We start from the raw sequence: 25,477 nt of genomic DNA, 5'->3' as shown, positions 1-25,477 counted from the left end.
AGCAGGCGGGGCCATGGTGAGTGGGCGGCGATAAAAGGACTGCGAGTCAAGGGGGAGGTGACATCACTCGTAGCGCTTGGAAAAGAGCGCGGAGCAGAGCCATCGTGACGTCATCAGCTCATTTATTTTCAAAGATATTTCAGATTTGTGAACATTTTCATAAATAACTCAAGAAAAAGCACAAAATTTTCAGGCAAGTCGATTTCCGAATCCAAGGGATAAAACTCTACAGGAATATGTAAACATTTTAACGTTAGAGCATCGTTTTTTTGAGCAGATGTGATTATGTACACACACACACTCATATCCAAGCTTTCATCGCAAAAGGATTTGAGTATAGGAGCAGGGAGGTTCTACTGCAGTTGTACAGTGTCTTGGTAAGACCACACCTGGAGTATTGCGTACAGTTTTGGTCTCCTAATCTGAGGAAAGACATTCCTGCCATAGAGGGAGTACAGAGAAGGTTCACCAGACTGATTCCTGGGTAGTCAGGACTTTCATATGAAGAAAGACTGGATAGACTCGGTTTGTACTCGCTAGAATTTAGAAGATTGAGGGGGGAATCTAATAGAAACTTACAAAATTCTTAAAGGGTTGGACAGGCTAGATGCAGGAAGATTGTTTCCGATGTTGGGGAAGTCCAGAACAAGGGGTCACAGTTTAAGGATAAGGGAGAAATCTTTTAGGACCGAGATGAGGAAAACATTTTTCACACAGAGAGTGGTGAATCTCTGGAATTCTCTGCCACAGAAGGTAGTTGAGGCCAGTTCGTTGGTTATATTTAAGAGGGAGTTAGATGTGGCCCTTGTGGCTAAAGGGATCAGGGGTTATGGAGAGAAGGCAGGTACAGGATACCTAGTTGGAAGATCAGCCATGATCATATTTAATGGCGGTGCAGGCTCGGAGGGCCGAATGGCCTACTCCTGCACCTATTTTCTATGTTTCTATGTTTCTATATGAGGAACGTGGATTCATCAAAGGTACAGCAGCTAAAATTAATTTTATTGATGGGAAGAGATTTAAGTAACTTTTTAAAACATGGTCAATGTCAGTTGTGCTGGCAAAGGCAGCAGCCAATTTACTAACTTCGATATCTCACAAACAGCAGTGATGTAACCAGCTAACTGTGGTGCTCTTGGAGAAAACAGTACTCCACATGATACCATGAAATCTCTCCAAAAACAAAATACAAACAGAGCATCTGAACAAAATAATTTATTTGCTAATAACCTCAATGTCAACAAGATGGAGCAGCTAGTTATTGACATCATGAATCAAGGTAGATTATGTGCTGAAAACAGAATCAATGGTGATGAAGTGGATATGGTTGAGAGCTTTGTTCCTTGGTGTTAATATTACAAATGTACTGTCATAGACCAAACACATTGATGCGACATAAAAGGCAGCACACAGTTCAGCATATCTCAAACAACCCTCACCAACTTCTACAGATGCACAGTAAAAAACATTTTATCGGGACGCATCACAGTATGATTTGAGAACGGCTATATCCAAGACCGCAAGATATTGCAGTTGTTGATGTAGTCCAGACCATCGTGCAAACCAAACCCCCTTCCATTGACTCCATCTACATTTTATGCTGCTTCGATAGGGCCACCAGCATACAGTGGCTTGCAAAAGTACTCATACCGCTTGAACTTTTCCACATTTTGTCACGTTACAACCACAAACGTAAATGTATTTTATTGGGATTTTATGTGATAGACCAACACAAAGTGGCGCATAATTGTGAAGTGGAAGGAAAACGATACATGGTTTTCAAATTTTTTTACAAATAAAAAACTGAAAAGTGTGGCGTGCAAAAGTATTCAGCCCCCTTTACTCTGATACCCCTAAATAAAATCCAGTGCAACCAATTGCCTTCAGAAGTCACCTAATTAGTAAATAGAGTCCACTTGTGTGTAATCTAATCTCAGTATAAATACAGCTGTTCTGTGAAGGCCTCAGAGGTTAGTTAGAGAACATCAGTGAACAAACAGCATCATAAAGCACAAGGAACACACCAGACAGGTCAGGGATAAAGTTGTGGAGATGTTTAAAGCAGGGTTAGGTTATAAAAAAATATCCCAAGCTTTGAACATCTCACGGAGCACTGTTCAATCCATCATCCGAAAATGGAAAGAGTATGGCACAATTGCAAACCTACCAAGACATGGCCGTCCACTTAAACTGACAGGCCCGGGCAAGGAGAGCATTGATCAGAGAATCAGCCAGAGAATCGGCCCATGGTAACTCTGGAGGAGCTGCAGAGACCTACAGCTCAAGTGGGAGAATCTGTCCACAGGACAACTATTAGTCATGCACTCCACAAATCGGGCCTTGATGGAAGAGCGGCAAGAAGAAAGCCATTGTTGAAAAAAAGCCATAAGAAGTCCCGTTTGCAGTTTGCCACAAGCCATGTGGGGGACACAGCAAACATGTGGAGGATGGTGCTCTGGTCAGATGAGACCAAAATTGAAGTTTTTGGCCTAAATGCAAAACGCTATGTGTGGCGGAAAACTAATACTGCACATCACCCTGAACACACCATCCCCACTGTGAAACATGGTGGTGGCAGCATCATGCTGTGGGGATGCCTTTCTACAGCAGGGACAGGGAAGCTGGTCAGAGTTGATGAGAAGATGGATGGAGCCAAATACAGGGCAATCTTGGAAGAAAACCTGTTAGAGTCTGCAAAAGACTTGAGACTGGGGCAGAGGTTCACCTTCCAGCAGGACAACGACCCTAAACATACAGCCAGAGCTACAATGGAATGGTTTAGATCAAAGCATATTCATGTCTTACAATGGCCCAGTCAAAGTCCAGACCTAAATCCAATTGAGAATCTCTGGCAAGACTTGAAAATTGCTGTTCACAGACGCTCTCCATCCAATCTGACTGAGCTTGAGCTATTTTGCAATGAAGAATGGGCAAAAATTTCAGTCTCTAGATGTGCAAAGCTGGTAGAGACATACCCCAAAAGACTTGCAGCTGTAATTGCAGCGAAAGGTGGTTCTACAAAGTATTGACTCAGGGGGGCTGAATACTTTTGCACGCCACACTTTTCAGTTTTTTATTTGTAAAAAAATTTGAAAACCATGTATCATTTTCCTTCCACTTCACAATTATGCGCCACTTTGTGTTGGTCTATCACATAAAATCCCAATAAAATACATTTACGTTTGTGGTTGTAACGTGACAAAATGTGGAAAAGTTAAAGGGGTATGAATACTTTTGCAAGCCACTGTAATCAAGGACCAGTCTCACCCCGGTCACTTCCTCTTCTCCCCTCTTCCATCAGGCAAGAGGTACAGAAGTTTGAAAAAGCATACCTGCAGATTCAGGGTCAGTATCTTCCCACCTGTTATCAGGCAACTGAACCATCCTCTGAACAGCTAGAGTATGGTCCTGACTTCCCATCTACCTCATGAACTATGACCTATGAACTATCTGTAATCAGACTTTAGCTCGCACTAAATGTTGTACTCTTTATCCTTTATCTGTACACTGTGGACAACTTGATTATAATCATATATAGTCTTTTCTTTGACTGAATAGCATGCAAGAAAAAGATTTTCACTATACCTTGATACTAACAAACATGGCAATAACAAACTAAACTAAATCTACTTCCTGATGCAACAGGAAAGTTGGCATGTCTTCATTGACCTTTGCAAACATGTACAGATGCACCATAGAAAGCATACTGTCGGCTTGTATCACAGCTTGGTTCGAAAACAGTTCTGCCCAACACTGCAAGAAATTGTATAGTTGTAGATGCAGACCAATTCATCATGCAGACCAGACTTCCCACCACTGACTCCATCGACACTTTACACTAACTTAGAAAGGCAGCCAACATAATCCAAAGCATGTCCGTGCTGTAATTGTTATATGGTTATATATGTCCTTTTCTGCTCCCCTCTGGCAGAAGAGACAGAAGCTTAAAAGCATGCACCACTAGACTCAAGAACAGTTTTGTCTCCTCTGTTATCTTGCTTCTGAATGGTTCTCCATAAGCTAGAGTACTGGCCTCTATCTGACCTCTATCCCTACCCCTCTACGGACATTAGACGGTGCCTATGAAACCCATATGCTACAATCTTGAGAATTATATTCTGCACTCTTCCCCTCTGCTCTATTGTACGATATTGACTAATGTATTTGTGTATAATATCTGATATATTGGATAAACATACACAACAAAGCTTTTCACTGTGCCTTGGTGCACGTGACAATAAACCTAAACCTAAAATACTGAATACACTGAAGTGCCATTCTATAACCTGCTACCATGAAACCAAGCTGACACTGATAGAGCCACATACACTGTTAATTATATTTTAGTTTCAATCATAAATCCTCAAAAAATAAATACCATATCTCCCAATTCAACGCTGAGATCAACAGCCGCAGCTCCAGCTTCTTCATCACTGTTGTTCAGCTCAAAGGCTTTTTTGTAGCATCCCCGGGCTCTGCTTTTATCTTGTACTACATCTCGATAGTAATGGCCCAAGTAGCAAAATGTTTTTCCATTGTACGTGTCCAATTTAGCAGCCTGAGGATGAAAGGTTTAAAGTCAATAAGTCTATCTGCTGTGGAGGCCAAGTCAATGGATATGTTTAAGGCAGAGATAGGGAGATTCATGATTAGTACAGGTGTCAGAGGTTATCGGGAGAGATAGGAGGGAGAGATAGATCCGCCATAATTGAATGGCGTAGATTTGATGGGTCAAATGGCCTAATTCTGCTCCTATCACGAAAGATCTTATCTCTCAATCATCAATGAAAATGGAAATAATAAGCAAGAAAAGCTGGGGGGTTTTTTTAAGTGTTCAACTTTTATAATATCTGTGATACATTTGAGCACCAATCAGAATGTTTATATCAGAAGGAAGGAAATGCCAATTCATTGATGGACCACAAGTGTCTTCGTCCATCTCATATATGCATCATTTAGAATGTTATTACTTAAATCAAGTTCTAGGTCTAGTGTTACTCCCTGCACAGCCTTATAAAAATAGAGTGAGGAACTTGGATGCTGGGTCTTCATTTGCTATATTAAGCTTCTGCATAGTGATGCTAAAGCAAGTATTGCCATCAAAATTCTCATGTTGCTTTATAGCTATCTATGTGAAGCCAGTGCACAAAAATCCCAAAATAAATCTAAGCACCATCTGAGCAGGAGAAAGAAATGGGGATCTTGCATTAGATTCACAAACATTGAGATACAATAGCTGGAAATATATCCAAATAATTAAATCATGCAGATGCTAGAATCTGTAGCAAAAAAACAGGATAGCACCTGGAGGAACTCAATGATCAGGCAGCATCTGTGGAGGGAAATGGACTTGATGATTCTGGTCGAGATCCTTCTCGTAGACCAAAAGATAGACCTACTCTTTACATCTCCATCTATTCACACATGCTGCCTGTCCCACCGAGTTCCTTTAGCTCCTCTCCTTTTTTTTTTTAACAATTAAACATAACCAGGACCTGAAACAAGTTTTAAACAATATTTGTAATGAAAGAACATTAATCTGAAACATTAACGCTACTTCTGTCGCATATTTCCAGCATTCCATTTCTATTTGGATTAAAGAATCAGCACTAGTTGCTTTTATATTGGTGTTGTTTTTAAGGAGTCAGGTACTCATTGGTCACACTATGTGCCTTACTTAAAGCATATTTTTCTCCTACTGGAACACAATATTATCTCGCCAGTTGTAGAGTGGACTGAAACATGCAAATCTTTATTAGTATAATCTGTACAATGTAAGAGAGTGCACTGTGGCAAGCATCTTTTCACAAACCTTTAATAAATGAGTAGCTGTTTTAGTTTTATCTTTTCTCATCTCCTCCCCCATAAACCAGTACGTTAGTCCAAGGTAATAGTAATATTCGCCACAGTCTTCATTTATTTTCAGAGCTTTCCGGAAACTGTACGGGTACAAGTCATAATGTTACTTGCCTTTTCTTCTAAAGAAACAACTAGGTTGATACATGGGTGAAGATTTTTGTTCTAGGGAAGAACAATGACATTTAAACATCTCCGAGCAATTTTGTCAAGCAGAAAATTTTATTTTAGTTTAGTTTAGAGATACAGTGCAGAAACAGGCCATTCGGCCCACTGCGTCCACGCCGACCCGTTCACCAGCACTATGTTACACACTAGGGACAATTTGCAATTTTTACCGAAGCCAATTAACCTACAAACTTGTACGTCTTTGAAATGTGGGAGGAAACCGGAGCACCTGGAGAAAGCCCACACAGTCAAAGGGAGGACTTACAAACTCTGTTCAGACAGCAACTGCAGTCAGGATTGAATCCGGGTCTCTGACACTAAGGCAACAACTCTACCGCTACGACACCATGCCGCACTATTCTGCGATAGTTGGAGACACACGATCTTAGAGGAGTATAAAATCATGAGGGGGTATTGATAGGGTGAATGCACAGTCCCTCTCTCAGAGTACGAGAATCAAGAACTTGATAGACAACATAGGTTTAAGGTGAGAGGGGAAAGAATCAATAGAAATCTGAGGGGCAATTTCTCTCGCCTCCAGAACAAACTGCAATGACAGAAAGATTACCGTATTTCCCGACAATGAAGACGCTATTTTTTACCCAAAATTAAGGCACGAAAATTTATCTGCGTCAAGGGGTCCGAAGGTTAGGTTGCTAGCCAAGAAAGATAGACTTGGCTATCCCTCAGTTCAGCAACATCAAGAATGATGTTGCTGTACAGAGGTATAGCCAAGTCTATCGCTCATTGCCGGCAGCTGCTGGGAAGCGGCTGTAAAACGACAGCGCCGCCAGGGGGAGGAGGTGTGGGAAGAGTTCCTTTCACAGCGTGTGGGAAGTCTGGCCCAGATCAGCACGGCCTGGGCTGCACAAAATGACCCGGAGCGGGGCCTGACATCGCCCGGCGAGGCTTTAACGGCCGCTGGACTTGCCATCGCCCGCCGGGGGCTTTAACATCGGGAGAGGATGGAGAGCAGAGGAGAGACAAGACTTTGCATTCCATCACGGTGAGGAGGAGATTCACTGTGATGGATGTCTGTGTGAATTGAGTTGGTTGTTTGTCTTGTAAAATTGTTTCTTTTTGTTGTATGGCTGCAGAAACCAAAGTTCCCATCGGATAAATTTAATTGAAATTGAAATTGGCTGGGCCGCCAGGGGTAAAGTTGCGGGGAGGGCAGGAGCGTTGAATAGGAGGGAGTCGGGGATCATGCCAGCAACTCACTCACCGCTGCCGCGGCCCTCCGGGCGCGGAGCTACCGCATTGTGGCTGGGGAGGGAAGTAGCTCGGGTGGCTGGCAGCGACCACCGGGGCTACACAGCAGAACCAGCCGCCAACTCGGCGCCTTCTGCCGGCCCGCTCACCTCTGGCAGTGCTCTCCTGCCGCTCGCCGGCCTAGCTCATGTCAGGCGCTTCCCGCAAATCCTTAAATTCCGACTGCTGCCGGGAGCAGGACGTGGCCTCACTTGCTGCGCTGGGTGACACTACATGGTATTCACTGCCTGGTCCGTGTCTTTCAATGTAAATTTGCATGGGGTCATGCTTTGGAGGTGTGTGGCGCTTGCCGGTCAAGTGAGAATAAGAGATAGAATAAGAATGCTGCTGCCTTGTAAACAGACGTGCACAAAAGCAGTTGGTATTAGTTTTGAAATTCTCTTTATCCCTATTTTTGACCTGGTTCGGAGACCGGACGGTGAGGGGACCAGCTCAAGAGCAAAGATCATAGGGCGGAACGGGTCAGCGGGCGATGGATAACAGGGCAGCGGAGCTTACTCCTGTGTCAGCAAGAGTAACCTCAGTTGGTCCCTTGAACTAGTATTGTCATTCTATAAGATCACAACTGATTTAACGTGTGCTCCAGTTGTTCCCACCATCTCTCCACCTGCCGTCCCCCTCCACCCCCACCCAATCAGTCATTCAGAATGGAGGAGATCTGGAAGCCTTGGGCAAATTGAATTGTTACTTTCTTTCTTTTATTTTATTTATTTTTTTTGGAGCGTGAGAAATTCTATGTCCCGCCAGCCTTTTTTTAAAATTATGTAACTCAAAATGGGGGTGCGTCTTCAACGTAGGTGCGTCTTCATTGCTGGGAAATACGGTATGTATTATGTCAGCAATTCAATCACATCTCAATGCAAATTAATTACAAATTGTTAGTATTGTATTCAACAAAAGAAACCTTTTAATCATTATTGGAGCCATGTTATTTCCAATTTTGATAATGATTAAATACATGAAAATGATAGCAAGTAAAAATATTTAACTTCAAATTACATTAAAAATCCCCTATTGCAACTATTGTTTGGACATTTTTGCACATTAAATATGATTGTAAGTGGTATTGTAAATCAGTACTATAGTAACTGTAGTTACTAGTCATAATAAACTCACCAGTAACTGACACAGCAAATGTTATTTTCAATCTGAAGTAACTAAAGTGTGGATTCCCTATTATCTACAGCGGGAAAAATCATTGTTAACCAACAGACTACTCATGGCTGAAGAACTGCTCCTTGGATTGCAGTGGGGAATCTATTATAAGGTATAATCTATGGACATGACCTTCATTTAGCGACATCTTGAAGAAAATTGCAGGGGACATTACTGACCATACTCAACGAATTCAATGTCACAAAAGTCTTTGCGTACGAAGCAGATAATTCTTCTCCACATTGGTTGCCCTTCAGTCCAAGGAGGCTTCCAGCTCCATCGATGGAAGGCCGCAGAGAGCCCGGAAAATGGGATCCGAAAATTAATCACCTCCGGCAAAATAAGAACTTGAAAAAAAGTTTCCCCCGATCCCCTCCCCCCACATAAAACAAAGAACATTAAAACAAACTTAACACACTAAAAAATAACAAAAAGAATGAAAAAACGAGCAGACTGCCGGCAGGGCAGCCATCGCCCCAACGCCCCTGGTGGCTATACAAATACAAGGTTAGGACAACAGACTTTCTTACCTTAGTTCTGCCTGCATGTATTTTTTTTGCTTATAGTCAATAAGGCCTTGGAGTTCCCATGACTCAGCCAAGTCAGAATGCGATCTTGTAAGATCTGTTGAAATCTATCGGGCAAATGGGGAAAATTTTGCTTTTTAATTTTCAGCAAAGCATCAAAATTCTGCTCTGCGTTGAGTTGTAATGAATCATTACCAACAGAAATAAACAGCTGCAACATCACCTAAATCAATTTCATATACATCATTTTGTGGATTTTACTTTTAGATCTACCATTTTACTCTACCGGAAAAGGCTTCCCGACGGGTCGCGCGGCCAGAAGGCTTCACGAGGGGCCCCCCCGCGGCTGTGGACTGGGAACGCAACCGGTGGCCTTTATCGAGGCACCCCGGTCTCGATGCTTCCCAGATTGCCATGTAGAAGCCCGGGTTGGGGCCTCATGGGTAGAATGGGTAGAAGCCTGCGTCGGGCGAAGCGGCTGACAGAGCCTGCGGCTGGAGCCCAGGTCGGTACCACGGAGGCGTGAAGTGGGCGTCGACAGGGGTGAGACAGGGCAGCGGCAGTGATGAAGCATAGCGACGATGCGGCCTCGGCGGTGTGTGAAAGCCTCGCAGCTTCGGCAATGCCTCGCAGGTCAACCCACGGTCAATGAGAGCGTGGAAGACCACCATGAGGGGGGAGGGGAGGAACAATGGGGGACCCGGCGTAAGGGAAGAGGGGAAGAACAATGGACATTGGGGGAGACAAAGGACAATATGGACCCGGCGTGGGGGAACTGCTGTGGTGGGGGGGTTGGGATGGGGGACAAAAGGGGGAGTCGGTGTGCTTTGTAACTTTGTCAGCGGCGTAGGTGGGTGCTATTTGTATACATTGTGTATGCAAGCAAAGAATCGCACTGTGCTTAGTCACACATCACAAGAAAGTATTCCTATCCTATCCTATCCTAAATAGTTGTTACAAGTGTTTTGTTTACTAGACAAAATGTGTTGAGAGCATCGTTACATTTGCAAAGTGAAGAGAAATTTTTAACAATAGTCAAAACATAAACTTTATGTTCATTTACATTTCATTAACAACCAATTTAAAACACAAACCAACCTTAGATGCTTGTTCCATTTGTCCCTTATTCAAATATGCTTGACCTTTCATGGCAAGTTGTACCGGTTCATTATTAGGAAGCTAAATAGGTAGAAATATCCACAATTTTACACAAAGATTGCTTCTGTTCCAGAATTCAAATTGTGCATCAATTTGTAAAAAGCAACATGATATACAGAAAGCAATTAGAAAACCTCCCTTATATAAATGTGTATTTAATGTGTATTCATGTATATTAAAAGGAAACCTCAACAGTGAATCAACAAGTAGCCACTCATAAACAGTTCACACTAGTAAATATCACTAAAAACTTGCTATTTAATCCCCAATATAAGAAAGATAACTGGAATTCAGCAGAGGCGCCTGCAATTTCAAACTTCTTCATTTGACTATCCTGCACTAATAATTATCTACTAAACTTCTGGATGCAATTAATATTAATATTGATTTAATAGAACATCACATTGGAAATAGTGTTGGCATTTAGTACGAGTACTATACCTGCTCCAAGATGCCAAAGGCTATATCTGCATTATCTGCGTCACCAGATTTGACCAGAGCTTCTGCTTGCAAAAACTGCAACTTGGGTTTTTGATACCTGTTCCCATCATGGACACTGTTTTCTAACCATTTCAGACCTAGAGAGAGTAAACCATACGAACAAAATCTCTTTATCAATCTTCAAATGATGGCTAATATGTGCATCTTATTTTAATGTATACAGTATAAGGATGTTTTTGCCAGTGGGACAGTCTAGGACTATAGGTCATAGCCTCAGAATTAAAGGACATTATTTTAGGAAGGAGATGAGGAGAAATTTCTTTAATCAGAGGGTGGTGAATCTGTGGAATTCTTTGCCACAGGAGGCTATGGAGGCCAAGTCAGTGGATTTTGTTTAAGCAGAGATAGATAGATTCTTGATTAGTACGGGTGTCAAATGTTGTGGGGAGAAGGCAGGAGAATGAGGTTAGGAGGGAGATTGATCAGCCATGATTGAATGGCGGAGTAGACTTGATGGGCCGAATGGCCTAATTCTATATATCACTTATGTCCTTATAAGCAAATTTGAAGTTGAAATACAAATAAATAATTCTCAAATGAAAACTCAGGATGTGCTATTGACAAATTCATGCTTATGACTACCTTTTACAGGTTTACCACAACATGCTGCACTAATACTTCAAATGCATCCATTGGAATTTTTAAAAAGACCAAGTTTGTCTTTAAATTAGATAGATTAAAGAGAGTAGGCAATAATATAAGGAAAAAAACAAATTCATTGCGTTTCTGCAGACCAGTCTTTTCGCTGGCTGTTTGATCATAAACTGCTACTTTAATTGTGGTTAAAGCATGAAACAAATATTCCACATTTACAATACGAAAGCTGCAAGACTGATTATTTCTTAGAAATATCCTTCGAACTTTAAAACACATGTGCAAATTAGAACACATCGATATACATACCAAGAAAATTAAACTTATATTGAATCTTCTTATTCACTATTTACTTGACTCAATCCAGATATGAGCAAAGAAGTCACTGCTCTGCCAAATCTTAAGCAAAAAAAATCTAAATCTTGAGCCAAAAAAAAGTGCTGTTGGAACTCAGCAGTGTCAGGCAGCATCTGTGAAGGGAATGGATAGAATTATCTGTTTATTCCCTCCAGATGCTGCTCAACTTGCTGAATTCGTCCACCACTTTGTTTTTTGCTCAAGTGAAATAAGTTTTTTGCTCAAGTTATTTTTACTTATTCATTGACCAGATGTGCAAATCACTGGAAATTCTGGCTATTGCTGTTCAACCCTAATTTCCCCCTAACTGAATTATGAGTCAATTACACATAGAGGTCAGATCAGTTCAGGATGGCAGATTTGCTTCCTGAAATACTTTAATGAGCCAGGTACATGTCCACCACCAATCGCTTACGGGGCCGAGCTACCAGCACCGGCTGATCAATGTCAATATGCGTCGGCTTCAGCCGTGCAACCGAAACAGTCTCATGCCGACCCCCCATGTCCAGGACGAATGTAGATGAGCCATGCTCTAGGACTCGGAAGAGATCCTCGTACGGCCGTTGGAGGGGTGTCCGATGAGCATCCTTGCGTAGGAAGACGAACTGGCAGTCCTCCAGAGCAGAGGGAACGTGCGGACGGAAGGACCCATGACGAGACGTGGGCACTGGCGCCAGCTTGCCCACCATCTGCCGAAGACATTGCAAAGCGTCCGAAGGCTGCTCCACCTGGCCCCGTGTCGGTGGGATGAACTCCCCGGGCACCGTCAACGGAGACCCATACACCAACTTGCCAGAGGAGGAGGCCAAGTCCTCCTTGGGTGCGGTGCGGATCCCCAGCAAAACCCACGGCAGAGCGTCCACCCAGTCCGGATCATTGAGTCGTGCCTTCAGGGCATCCTTGAGTTGGTGGTGAAACCGCTCCACCAGGCCGTTCGCCTGTGGATGGTACGCCGTCATGTGGTGTAAGCGAACCCCCAGGAGGTGTGCCATGGCCGACCACAGTTCCGACGTGAACTGAGCCCCCGGTCGGATGTTATGTCCAGTGGCACCACGAACCGGGCGATCCAGTGCGCCACAAAGGCTCGAGCACAAGTGGCCGTGAAGAATCAGGTAGCGGAATGGCTTCAGGCCACCGCATGAAGCGGTCCACGACAGTGAATTGAATTGAATTGAATAGGTCATGCCCCAGCAGTGGCCCCACGATGTCCACGTGAATGTGGTCGAACCGCTGCCGAGAGATGGCGAACTCCTGCTACGGCGCACGCACGTGTCGTTGCACCTTGGCGGTCTGGCACGGGATGCTAGTGCGCGCCCAATGTCCATCCTCCTTCCGCAGCCCGTGCCACATGAAGCGGGAGGCTACCAGGGCCGTTGTCGCCCTGGTGGAGGGATGCGCAAGCCCATGGAGCACCTCAAACACCCTGCGCCGCCAGGCGACGGGTCGCGGAACTCCAGTGGAGACATCGCACAGCAGCGTTGCGCCCCCAGGACCACAGTCAAAAGCCTCCAACCGCAGGCCCGAAACTGCCGCACGATAGGCGGCCATCACCTCATCGACCAGCTGAGCGGCTGCCAGGGAGGAATAATTAATACCCTCAGCGACTTGGAAAACCGCGTGGACTGCAGGTCGCGATAAGGCGTCGGCCACCCTGTTGTATTTGCCTTCAACGATACGGATGGAGGTCGTGTACTCGGACACATACGCCAACTGCCTCTGCTGCCGGGCAGACCACGGGTCTGAAACCTTGGCGAACGCGAAGGTTAGCGGCTTGGGATTCGTAAATGCAGTAAAAGGCCCCCCCTCCATGAAGTAGCAAAAATGGCGTACGGCGAGATACAGGGCCAGGAGCTCGCGGTCGAAAGCGCTGTAATGGCGCTGAGCACCACTGAGATGCCTGCTGTAGAAGGTGAGTGGCCGTCAGCATCCGCCAACACTGCCCCAACCATAACCTTAGAAGCGTCCACAGTCAGGGCAGTCGGGGCGTCCTCTCGTGGGTGGACGAGCATCGTGGCCCCAGCCAGTGCCTCCTTAGCCCTCTCGAATGCCGCTGTTGCTTCATCGGACCACTCACCTCCCTGCGATGACCAGCAATCAGGTGGAAAAGTGGCAGGAAGCGGTGATAAACGGTGACCATCCCCACCAACTCCAGTAGACCCTTAACCGTGGTCGGACGGGGGAACCTGCAGACAGCATCCACCCTGGCCGGCAGAGGGACCACCCCCTGTGGAGTTACGCGGTGGCCGAGGAAGTCGATAGCTGTCACCCCAAAACGGCACTTGGACGAGTTGATGGACAACCCAAAATTGCCGAGGCGCTGACTCAGCCGATGGAGATGAATGCAGTGCTCCAGCCGCGAGCGACTGGCCACGAGTATGACATCCAAGTACAAGAATACGAAGTCCAGGCCGCGGCACACACAGTCCGCAGTCCATAAGTCGCTGAAAGGCCTACGCATCCGTACAAATTCAAACAGTCCAAATGCCATTATAATGGCCGTCTTCAGGATATCGTCGGGGTGGACCGGAATCTGGTTGTAGCCATGCACGAGGTTCACCTTGGAGAACACCGATGCTCCGGTCACATGGGCATTGAAGTCTTGAATGTGCGGGACCGGGTACCTGTCGGCGACGGTCGCATCGTTCAGGCGACGGTAATCCCCACACGGGCGCCAGCCCCCTCCCGCTTTAGTGACCATGTGGAGCGGTGACGCCCATGGGCTATCGGAGGGGTGCACGATGCCCATCGCCACCATCAGGCGGAACTCCTCCCGAGCCAGACGAAGCTTGTTTGGCGCGAGACGACGCGCCCGGGCGTGCACAGGCAGGCCGGTAGTAGGAATATGATGCTCCACCCCGTGCTTGGGAGTGGAGGAGTGGAAGTGGGGTTCGAGGAAAATCCGCCAGGATGCGCGCGAAAGTTGCATCCACGGACGACAGGGGGACATCAGGGATTACCAATGCGGAGGAAGACCGGCTCCAGCATGAAGGAGTGCATCAGGCGCTGCCGCTTGACATCCACGAGCAGTAAATGGGCTCGAAGGAAGTCTGCGCCCAGCAGCGGCTGGGAAACATCGGCGATGACGAACTCCCACAAAAAGGAGCTGCGGCCAAAGTTGAGGGAGATGGTGCAAACTCAGTAGGTGTGAATAGCACTCCCATTTGCCGCGGTGAGGAGAGGGCCCCGTTTGCCCGCACGGATGTCAGCGATGGAGGGAAGCAGAACACTCACTTCCGCACCAGTGTCCACGAGGAATCGACCCCCAGTGCGGCGATCCCAGGCGAAGACGCGATGAAAATTGCCTGCCTCCGAAGGAATCACTGACGACCGGCCCCTTCATTTCCCGGGAATGAACAGGGTGGGCGACATTGCCTGGCTGCAGCTCCCCAGCGACAATGGTAACAGCACCCACCCCCTCTGCTGGCGTCTGGTGGAACTGCAGGCGAATTTAGCTGGGTTGAACACCAGTGACCTCTGCTGACGTTGGGTGGAACTGCAAGCGGGCCGTGCTGAAAAGACATGCCTGCAGTGGAATGCCCGATGGCGGCCGGATTTTGCCGACCGGGAGCTGCGGAGACGCGGTGGATAGCGGCCCCGACCTGCTCCGAGCCTCCCGAAGGACGGCCAGCGCTTCCAGGTCCCGCTGGCAGGACATCCACAGCTCGTCGGCGTGCTCGGCCAGCTCCTGCATGTCGGTAAAGGGATCCCTGGCGAGCTGCAGGCGGATGTCGGGCGGGAGCTGCTGCAGGTAAACAAACTTAAATAGGAAACAAGGTTCGTGGTCCCCCATTCGGGTGAGCATGTCCACCAGTAGGGCAGACGGCCGGCGGTTGCCCAGACCGTCCATTCGGAGAATCCGAGCTGCCCGCTCAGATTCACTAAGGCCAAAGGTACACAAAAATGCTGGAGAAACTCAGCGGGTGCAGCAGCATCTACGGAGCGAAGGAAATAGGCAACATTTCGGGCCAAAACCCTTCTACAGTCTGAAGAAGCCTATTTCCTTCGCTCCATAGATGCTGCTGCACCCGCTGAGTTTCTCCAGCTTTTTTGTGTACCTTCGATTTTCCAGCATCTGCAGTTCCTTCTTGAACACCTTGTTCACTAAGGCCAAACCTCCTGATAAGGAATTCCTTAAGGCCCCTATATTTGTTAGTTAATGGGGGGGCTCTAAGGTAAGGCTTAACTCGCCTCGCAGTCGCTTGGTTAAGCGGCTGACCACGTACAAATATTGTGTTTCGGTCCATAGTTATCCCACGCACAGCAAATTGTGCCTCTGCCTGCTGGAACCAGATGTCAGGCTCTTCGGTCCACAGAGTAGGGAGTTTAAATGCAACGGCGTTGTTATCCATCACGTGTGATGAATGGCTGGGTCACCAGTTGTAGTGGCCTGGACGAGGTCAGGGAAAGGCCAGACGCTAGGCAGGTTCAAACAGTAGTCTTTAATCACACAGCGAGGGCACAAACCACACAGGGACCTCGGGAAACCTCGTGGCAGACCAACGCCCCTGTCCCTCAATAGCCGAGGGGGATGACCCAAGGAATGGCCTAACCCCCAGGGACGCCACAACTGTACATTTGATCCCTATTTAGACCATGATGAAAAAAAAGCATTTCTCTTGAACATGCATCAGAAGGCCAGCAATAACATTAGTAATCAGATAATAACCACATACATATTTCAGCTACATTAACACCCATATTTAATTTAATAAAGTAACCAAAGGCATGACACAGGAGAGTTACCAAGAATAAAGCATGGATTTACGAAGGGGAAATTATGCTTGACTAATCTTCTGGAATTTTTTGAGGATGTAACTAGGAAAACAGACAAGGAAGAGCCAGTGGATGGAGTTACCTGGACTTTCTGAAAGCATTTAATAAGCTCCCACATAGGAGATTAGTGGGCAAAATTAGGGCACATGGTATTGGGGTAGAGTGCTGACATGGATAGAAAATTGTTTGGCAGACAGGAAACAAAGGGTAGGGATTAATGGGACCCTTTCAGAATGGCAGGCAGTGACTAGTGGGGTACTGCAAGGCTCGGTGCTGGGACCGCAGCTATTTACAATATACATCAATGATTTAGATGAAGGGATTCAAAGTAACATTAGCAAATTTGAAGATGACACAAAGCTGGGTGGCAGTGTGAACTGTGAGGAGGATGCTATGAGAGTGCAGGGTGACTTGGACAGGTTGGGTGAGTGGGCAGATGCATAGCAGATGCTGTTTAATGTGGATAAATGTGAGGTTATCCACTTTGGTAGCAAAATCAGGAAGGCAGATTATTATCTAAATGGTGTCAAGTTGGGAGAAGGTGAAGTACAATGGGATCTGGGGATCTTGTTCATCAGTCAATGAAAGTAAGCATGCAGGTGCAGCAGGCAGTGAAGAAAGCGAATGGAATGTTGGCCTTCATAACACAAGGAGTTGAGTATAGGAGCAAGGAGGTCCTTCTGCAGTTGTATAGGACCCTAGTGAGACCACACCCGGAGTATTGTGTTCAGTTTTGGTCCCTTAATTTGAGGAAGGAAATTATTGCTATTGAGGGAGTGCAAGGTTTACAAGGTTAATTCCCGGGATGGCGGGACTGTCAAATGCTGAGAGAATGGAGCGGCTGGGCTTGTATACTCTGGAGTTTAGAAGGATGAAAGGTAATCTTATTGAAACCTATAAGATTATTAAGGGTTTGGACACGCTAGAGGCAGGAAACATGTTCCCGATGTTGGGGGAGTCCAGAGCCAGGGGCCACTGTTTAAGAATAAGGGGTAAGCCATTTGGAACGGAGATGAGGAAACATTTTTTCACACGCAAAGTTGTGAGTCTGTGTAATTCTCTACTTCAGAGGCGGTGGAGGCCGGTTCTCTGGATACTTTCAAGAGAGAGCTAGGGGTTCTTAAAGATAGCGGAGTCAGGGGATATGGGGAGAAGGCAGGAACGGGGTACTGATTGGGGATGATCAGCCATGATCACATTGTGTGGCGGTGCTGGCTCGAAGCGCCGAATGGCCTATTCCTGCACCTATTGTCTAAATCCACAGATATTAACGGTAATTGCAATAGTCTGTTCAAAGAAATAGATTTAAAGGCCTGTTTTAGATTAAAAATCTAGAGGATTGAAGAGATGTTGACAGGGCTTGAAAGATGAAAACATAGCAGGTAATTTCAGGGAAGCTGATGATGCAAAAATTTGAAAAAAGCAGCTCTAAGAGAAATGTAAATTGCAGCAGATAAAACACGGGGAATGAAAACGTCATGGGAAAGATATTCAATTAAATGTGAGATTTTCTTGAATAGCAAAGAAATGCTCATTAGCAGTCAATTTAAATTAGTATGTGCTCAGGTGATCCATTAACAGACAATGGTGCAAATTATGGAATGGAAGCAGAACTTAAGATACACTTAAATTGTAGATCCTCAGGTGACTATTAGAGAGAAAATTGAAACAAAACGTAGGACAGGGATAGGGACATTGGGAACAGAAAATTAAAATGTAAAGCCAAACATATGATTACTGTAAAGAAAGGAGAATTCAATTATGCATGAACATTATTATGGCCAATCAATTAGCTTACTAAATATACAAACATTAGAACATTCCCAACCTTGCCTGCAAGAACTGATTGTTTCTTCATATCTGTGCATCCGTAATTGAATTTCTGCTAGATAAAGCCAGGCTATAACTGTTGTTCGTGCATGTTTTAACCCTGCAATACAAATAATAATCCTCTTAGATTGCAAAATACTCATCATCACGTTCACTTGAAACACGGTCTTCTCTTCAATGCATAAATGAATTGCAAATCAGGTGATTACTCAGCTGAGTTCAGTCTGCAGGAGTAACCCTGAGCCTGTAATTTCAAAGTCACCATTCCACTCTCACTTTAACTTGTCTACAGTCCATTACAATGACAGCCAATGCAAACTTGAGGAACACCACTTCATCATCCATCTGGTCAGATTGCAGCCTTCTAAAGACATGTGCCACATTTTTCAACTTTAGGATAACTCACTCTTTCTTTGCCTTTGTATCAGAAGTGATTGGCCATTTCTGCCCGTCACACCTTTGGTTCAGTTTTTCTCAGTATGGTCAGGTCTGGTCTTCCATGCATGCTCCACAGCTTTGCTATTGGATTATGTAATACAAGCAAAGCAGCCTAATTGGATTCTAACTGGCACTTTTGGTAATTTGGTCTCACTGCCTCAGAGTTTTCCTGTGTACTCCCCATCCCTTCCCCCGTCTTCTCTGCTACTGAAAACGAACTTTTAAAATTTTCTTCCCATTCTGATAAATGGTCTACGTCCTGAAACATTAACTTTATTTTTCCGGATGCGATCTGACCCAAGTGTTTCCAGCATTTTCTGCTTTTACTTCAGATTTCAAACCCATTGTTCTGACCGAGAAGGACAAGGGAGGAGGGTGCATGGGAACACTATTATTTGCAGTTTCCCTTCCATGTCAGTTACTAATTTGGAAATATATCACCTTTCCTGCTTTACTGAGGGATCTAATTTTCCACATAACAGCAATGTGGGACTACCTTCCTTCAACAGGAGGACCATGGCAACTCTAAAGACACCTCACCACCGCAATTAGGGATAAAGAACAAAGGCAGGCTTTGCCAGAAATACCCAGAAAATGAATCCCAATTCTGATTGCACCACACTCCAAATAATAGCTATGAATTTAAAATTCATATGTATAGTAAATCCTTGTTTTAACGGACCTATTTATGACAGATTTAGGTTATGGCGGACCAAATCTTTTGGTCGACTGAGTTTGTTATTTTGCGGAATGACCACTAGGTGGATGGAATGCATAGTGTTTTTGAACCATTTTAGCTTGAGAGATACAGCGAGGAAATACCAAGCCCATGCTGACCAGCGATCACCTATACACTAATAACTCAGCGGGTCAGGCAGAGAGAAAGAGAGCTGAGGGAGGACAGGGGGAGGCAGAGAGAGAGGGAGAGGCAGAGGCAGAGGCAGAGGCAGAGGCAGAGGCAGAGGCAGGCAGAGGCAGAGGCAGGCAGAGGCAGAGGCAGAGGCAGAGGCAGAGGCAGAGGCAGAGGCAGAGGCAGAGGCAGAGGCAGAGGCAGAGGGAGAGGGAGAGGGAGAGGGAGAGGGAGAGGGAGAGGGAGAGGGAGAGGGGAGGGGAGAGGGAGAGGGAGAGGGAGAGGGAGAGGGAGAGGGAGAGGGAGAGGGAGAGAGGAGAGGGAGAGGAGAGGGAGAGGGAGAGGGAGAGGGAGAGGGGAGAGGGAGAGGGAGAGGGAGAGGGAGAGAGAGGGCAGAGGGAGAGGGAGAGGGAGGGAGAGGGAGGGCGGGAGAGAGAGGGAGGGAGGGAGAGAGGGAGAGGGAGAGAGGGAGAGGGAGAGGAGAGGGAGAGGGAGAGGGAGAGGGAGAGGGCAGAGGGCAGAGGGCAGAGGGCAGAGGGCAGAGGGAGAGGGCAGAGGGGGCACAGAGCGCGGGCAGAGCGCGGGCAGAGAGAGGGCATGCAGAGAGGGCAGAGATGAACGATCGCACGTTATAACACGCTGCCGACCCATTCTGACCGCCGCCGCCGAACAGATATTTGCAGATCTAGCATGGCGAGCGTGTGCATGATACGGTAATTACAGTTAGCACTGGCTTACTTGGGAAGAATGTAGCACTAGCTTCCTTCTGTGGAGGCTGGGAACTCTTAGGGGGGGGCGAAGGGACTGGAAAATAGGCCTATTATGATTCAACACACAATAAAACATGTGGGGGACGGGGGGGGGGGGGGGGGGGGGATTGTCCCCCGACCCCCCTGGAATTTCCCCTCGGTAGATTGTGAGGGGGTAGAGAGGGAGAGGGAAGTGAGGGGGGAAGAGAGGGTGAGGGGCAGAGATGGAGGGAGTTAGAGAGAGAGAGTTAGAGGGAGGGAGGGTAGAGATTGGAGGGTGAGGGATCCCAGCGGGGCCGAGCAGGTTAGGATGTTGTAGTGACCCTCGCGTCCGGAGTGTGGGAGAGGATTGTGACGTCAGTCGTAATTTTTTCCTATATGAGAACTTTGAACACTTTAATATTTTGAATGCAACGGGAAGATGTGTATCTGGCCGGCGGAGAAAATGTGAGTAGCATGTGTGAAAATGGGAAGGCTGTGGCCAAGCGTTTGGAAGAAGATACAAATTGAGGAGATTAAATGAAATCCGACACAACCCTGGCTCGCACAGACATTTAGAATGTTGAGAACAAAGGGAAGAGTTTTAGTATTATAGAGATATTCTTTAATACAGGTAGCATTCTGGTTCTGCACCCTCTCCAAAGCCTCCACAAACCAAACAAGCTGCTCCTTGAGTATGGCGTCTCTTTGCGAACCCTTCCCAGAGAAGGATCTATTATCATCCGAAAAACTACTCGGATGATAATAGATCATTTTTACTCTTTTAAATCTTTACTCTTTTCAATCTATTTCTACCTATAACTCTACAATCATTTACCCTTTCCCTTACCTATTGTAGTTAAGTTTGACTTGAATATATCTATGTATAGCATTATCTGATCTCATTGATGTCATTTCGTTTGGACCTCAAGGGGTCCAAATGACAAATATCTTGAATCTTGAATCTTGAATAGCAGGTAAAACAGGTTTTCTCTGTATCTCGCTATGTGAAAATAATAAACCTAAACGCCCGAATCATTCGTGTAAGAGGCAATCAAAACTGCACACAATACTCCATATTCGGTCTTAAACCATAACCATTTTCACTTTCCACTTCACTTATGTTCCCTTAAAGAATTTGCCAATTTAGTGTTTGTCTTGGTTCTGCACTGGACAAAAGAATGTATGGAAACTATACTCATCACAGTGGTCCGAGCTTTAAAATAATCAGCAGGTCATTAACAAACAAAATATATTAACTAGAAGTGCTGGAGTAACTCAGCGGGTCAGGCAGCATCTCTGGAGAACATGGGCATGTGACGTTTCAAGTCAGGATCTTTCTTCAGTCTGAAAAAGGGTCCTGACCCAAAACGTCACTGATTCATGGTTTCTCGGGATGCTGCCTGACCTGCTGATTGACTCCAGAACTTTGTATCTTTTTTTGTAAACCAGAATCTGTAGTTCTTTGTGTTTCCAAAATACATTAACTGTTTGATTCGTCATGTTGTTCTTGGAAAATTCCGTTTCAATGAGAACAATGGCATTTTCAGAAGATTATTAAACAAGTCATTGTACATTGGTATATGGATTTCCTCTTACTGTACAAACAGAGTTTCCCCAAAGTCACCACCAAAGCAAAAACTACCTTCAGTGAGGTTTTTTGCAGCTTCTTCATATTTCTGTTCTTGCATGTTTTTGATCCCTTGTCCTATTAGGCCGAGTCCATTCATTGGTTCCATCTTATTAAGTCTTGTATAACACTGAAAAGCCTCTTCACTAAAACACTCTGCAAAAGATAAGATGGGAGAGTAACAGAATCATTTAGCTATACACAAATTGATCATCGGGATGGAAAGCTTATTTCTATTTTTTAATTTGGATATTGAAGATGATAGGAGCAATTTCCCACACACTGGAGAAATTTGCCATTAACAGTCAGTAGGCAACAACCAAAAGTGTATTGGGAACACAAGTAGTGAGAAAGAAATATATATTTTTTTAACTATCGATTCATCAAGGCAAAAAACTACTAAAAATATTAGCTTTTCCATTATACACAAACAAACACACTCACACAAACAAACACACACACATCCAAGATCAGACTTTTAATAGTTATATGATATGATTGAATCAAAATCCATATATAACTATCTCATCTTGACTACTTCCTGTCTGCGCTGTATGTTGATTTTAGAAAATTGAAGTTTGTTCGGCCTGCCCTGTGCTTGAAACTGTAATGAAAATGGAAATTAAATGAAAATGCAATGAGCTGTTTGGCCTGCCCTGTGCTTGAAACTGCAATGGAAATGGAAATAAAATGAAAATGCAATGAGCTGTTTGGCCTGGCCTGTGCTTGAAACTGCAATGGAAATTGAAATGAAATGAAAATGAAATGAGTTGTTTGGCCTGCCCTGTGCTTGAAATTCTGAACCTTCTGAATTTTGTAGTCGGCAGTGCAGTACTCTGCATATCGCCAAATTGGACAATTTAACATTTTTATCAAGCCAATTAATCAAACCAATGAACCTACAAACCTGTACGTCTTTGGAGTGTGGGAGGAAACCGAAGATTTCGGAAAAATCCCACGCAGATCACGGGGAGAACGTACAAACTCCATACAGACAGCACCCGTAGTCGGGATCAAACCCAGGTCTCTGGCGCTGCATTTTTGCTGTAAGGTAGCAACTCTACCGCTATGTCACCGTGACCAAATTGAAATGGAAATGAAATGAGTTGTTTGGTCTGCCTGAAACCACTAATTTTTGCCCACAATGCCCCTTTTAGCTGAGAAACCAGTCCCTTTTGCCCAAAATGCCCGTATTAGCTCACGAGGAGCATTTTGGCCCTAAAGGCCCATCAGGCCAGGAAAAGTCCAGATAAAGTGCCTTTCACTGAGATTTCACTCAGATTTTTTTTTAAGAGCCTCTTCGGCCCATCAGACCTGTACTAGCCCAGGAGGAGTCCCTACATCCCATCAGTAAGTATTCCCCCTGCAAGTATTAAACCTCACCCCAGTAATTTTCTCCCTCCCTTCATTGGCTCCCTGTGAGATCCAGCCCAGGATAGACTTTCCTCCTTCATTGTTGTGATCTTTAGAAAAAGATGAAAAATGTCTACCCTCTCTCTCACACACACACACACACACACACACACATACACAGAGTCTCTCACCAGTTTTGAGTAGAATTTCTGGCAGTTTCTGAGCTGCCAGCCCACCAGCCCCGAGTGACTGAGCTGCCAGCCCACCAGGCCTGAGTTACTGAGCTGCCAGCCCACCAGGCCTGAGTGACTGTGCTGCCAGCCCACCAGGCCTGAGTGACTGAGCTGCCAGTCCAAGAATCCATTCAACCCACAATGTTCATACTAGCCCTCTGGAAACCAGTCCCTTCGGCCCACAACACCCATACTAGCGCTCCAGAAAGCCCCTCCCCCACTGGCCACTGATATTGGAATTGGTGGAGAGGTGGAATATTGCGTTGAGGGACCAGCCCTCCCGTGTGACCATGGGACCCAACGGGTCCCACTTAGTCTAGTCAAGAATTATACATTCACATTTCAAAAATGGTTTCACAATTCAGTAGTACTGATTTTCAATATTCTGATATTTGAGAATACATGAGGTTGCATGCAAAATACTGATTTTCAAATATCAAGTTTCTGTGTAGTACGTTCTATTGCATTTATGTGAGAAATACTGATTTCCCCAACAAAATACTAATTTTCAGCCATCAAAATACTGACGGTTTAAAATTATAGACTATTAACTAAATTTAAATTCCACAGCTGCAGTAGCAGTAACAATCTAACACCATATTTCAAAATCCTAATGTTGTGGGTCACCCAACAATGCATGAAGAAATAGAAACAAAGAAAATAGGTGCAGGAGTAGGCCATTCGGCCCTTCGAGCCTGCACCTCCATTCAATATGATCATGGCTGATCATCCAACTCGGTATCCTGTACCTGCCTTCTCTCCATACCCCCTGATCCCTTTAGCCACAAGGGCCACATCTAACTCCCTCTTAAATATAGCCAATGAACTGGCCTCAACTACCTTCTGCGGGAGAGAATGTCAGAGATTCACCACTCTCTGTGTGAAAAAAGGTTTTCCTCATCTCGGTCCTAAAAGATTTCCCCCTTATCCTTAAACTGTGACCCCTTGTTCTGGACTTCCCCAACATCGGGAACAATTTTCCTGCATCTAGCCTGTCCAACCCCTTAAGAATTTTGTAAGTTTCTATAAGATCCCCACTCAAATCTTCTAAATTCTAGCGAGTACAAGCAGAGTCTATCCAGTCTGTCTTCATATGAAAGCCCTGCCATCCCAGGAATCAGTCTGCTAAACCTTCTCTGTACTCCCTCTATGGCAAGAATGTCTTTCCTCAGATTAGGAGACCAAAACTGTATGCAATACTCCAGGTGTGGTCTCACCAAGGCACCTGTACAACTGCAGTAGAACCTCCCTGCTCCCATACTCAAATCCTTTTGCTATGAATGCTAACATACCATTCACGTTCTTCACTGCCTGCTGCACCTGCATGCCTACTTTCAATCTGTCTGAAGAAGGGTTTCAGCCCGAAATGTCGCCTATTTCCTTCGCTCCATAGATGCTGCTGCACCCGCTGAGTTTCTCCAGCATTTTTGTGTACCTTCGATCTTCCAGCATCTGCAGTTCCTTCTTGAACACTTTACCTACTTTCAATGACTGGTGTACCATGACACCCAGGTCTCGTTGCATCTCCCCTTTTCCTAATCGGCCACCATTCAGATAATAGTCTACTTTCCTGTTCTTGCCACCAAATACTCACCCTGTTCTCTCTCAATCATGCCCTTTTATTCGGACTTGAATTTCTTCACTCACACCATTGATCCTTCTGGTCCATTATACAAGAGTTGCAATCCATCAAAAGTCTGGTAATTTATGCTATTCATAATGTAAATCACCAAGTATAAACCTCCAAAAATGTATCAATTATATTATTTTGAAAAAAGAATAACTACCTGTTTGCATGAAATGCCCAGCAAGTACTTGTAGCAAAGATGAAGATTTAGGATACTGGGCTATCAAAGCCTCGCAAGTTAGTTTTAATTTATCCCCTTCGTGTGGAAGCTGAAATCAAAAGTTACAAAAGATTATAAACTTCAAAACCTTATATTTAATGCAAGAAAACTAATATTCTGCATAATTAAAAATAGTAAAAGTATTTAAAAACTATAAAGCTATTTAAATTCTGTTTAGTTCTCATCCATTTCTGTAAATACGTGGCT

The 25,477-nt window shown here is 45.2% G+C and overlaps 1 protein-coding gene across 2 annotated transcripts in view; it reads right to left on the bottom strand.

Annotated features, from left to right (window-relative positions):
* Positions 1-25,477, bottom strand: part of skic3 (SKI3 subunit of superkiller complex) — a 136,499-nt gene that overhangs the window by 70,241 nt on the left and 40,781 nt on the right. For both annotated transcript variants that reach the window (XM_055633324.1, XM_055633323.1), the window contains exons 8-15: positions 25,211-25,319; positions 21,853-21,993; positions 18,190-18,291; positions 10,578-10,714; positions 10,077-10,157; positions 8,982-9,085; positions 5,813-5,939; positions 4,379-4,558 (exon numbers count right to left, since the gene is read on the bottom strand). In XM_055633324.1, the coding sequence (XP_055489299.1) occupies positions 4,379-4,558; positions 5,813-5,939; positions 8,982-9,085; positions 10,077-10,157; positions 10,578-10,714; positions 18,190-18,291; positions 21,853-21,993; positions 25,211-25,319 (981 nt within the window). The remainder of the gene's footprint in view (positions 1-4,378; positions 4,559-5,812; positions 5,940-8,981; positions 9,086-10,076; positions 10,158-10,577; positions 10,715-18,189; positions 18,292-21,852; positions 21,994-25,210; positions 25,320-25,477) is intronic.

The sequence above is a fragment of the Leucoraja erinacea genome, chromosome 3, assembly GCF_028641065.1.
Source record: "Leucoraja erinacea ecotype New England chromosome 3, Leri_hhj_1, whole genome shotgun sequence".
Classification (NCBI taxonomy): Eukaryota; Metazoa; Chordata; class Chondrichthyes; order Rajiformes; family Rajidae; genus Leucoraja; species Leucoraja erinaceus.
This window is presented reverse-complemented; position numbering and strand designations above follow the sequence as displayed.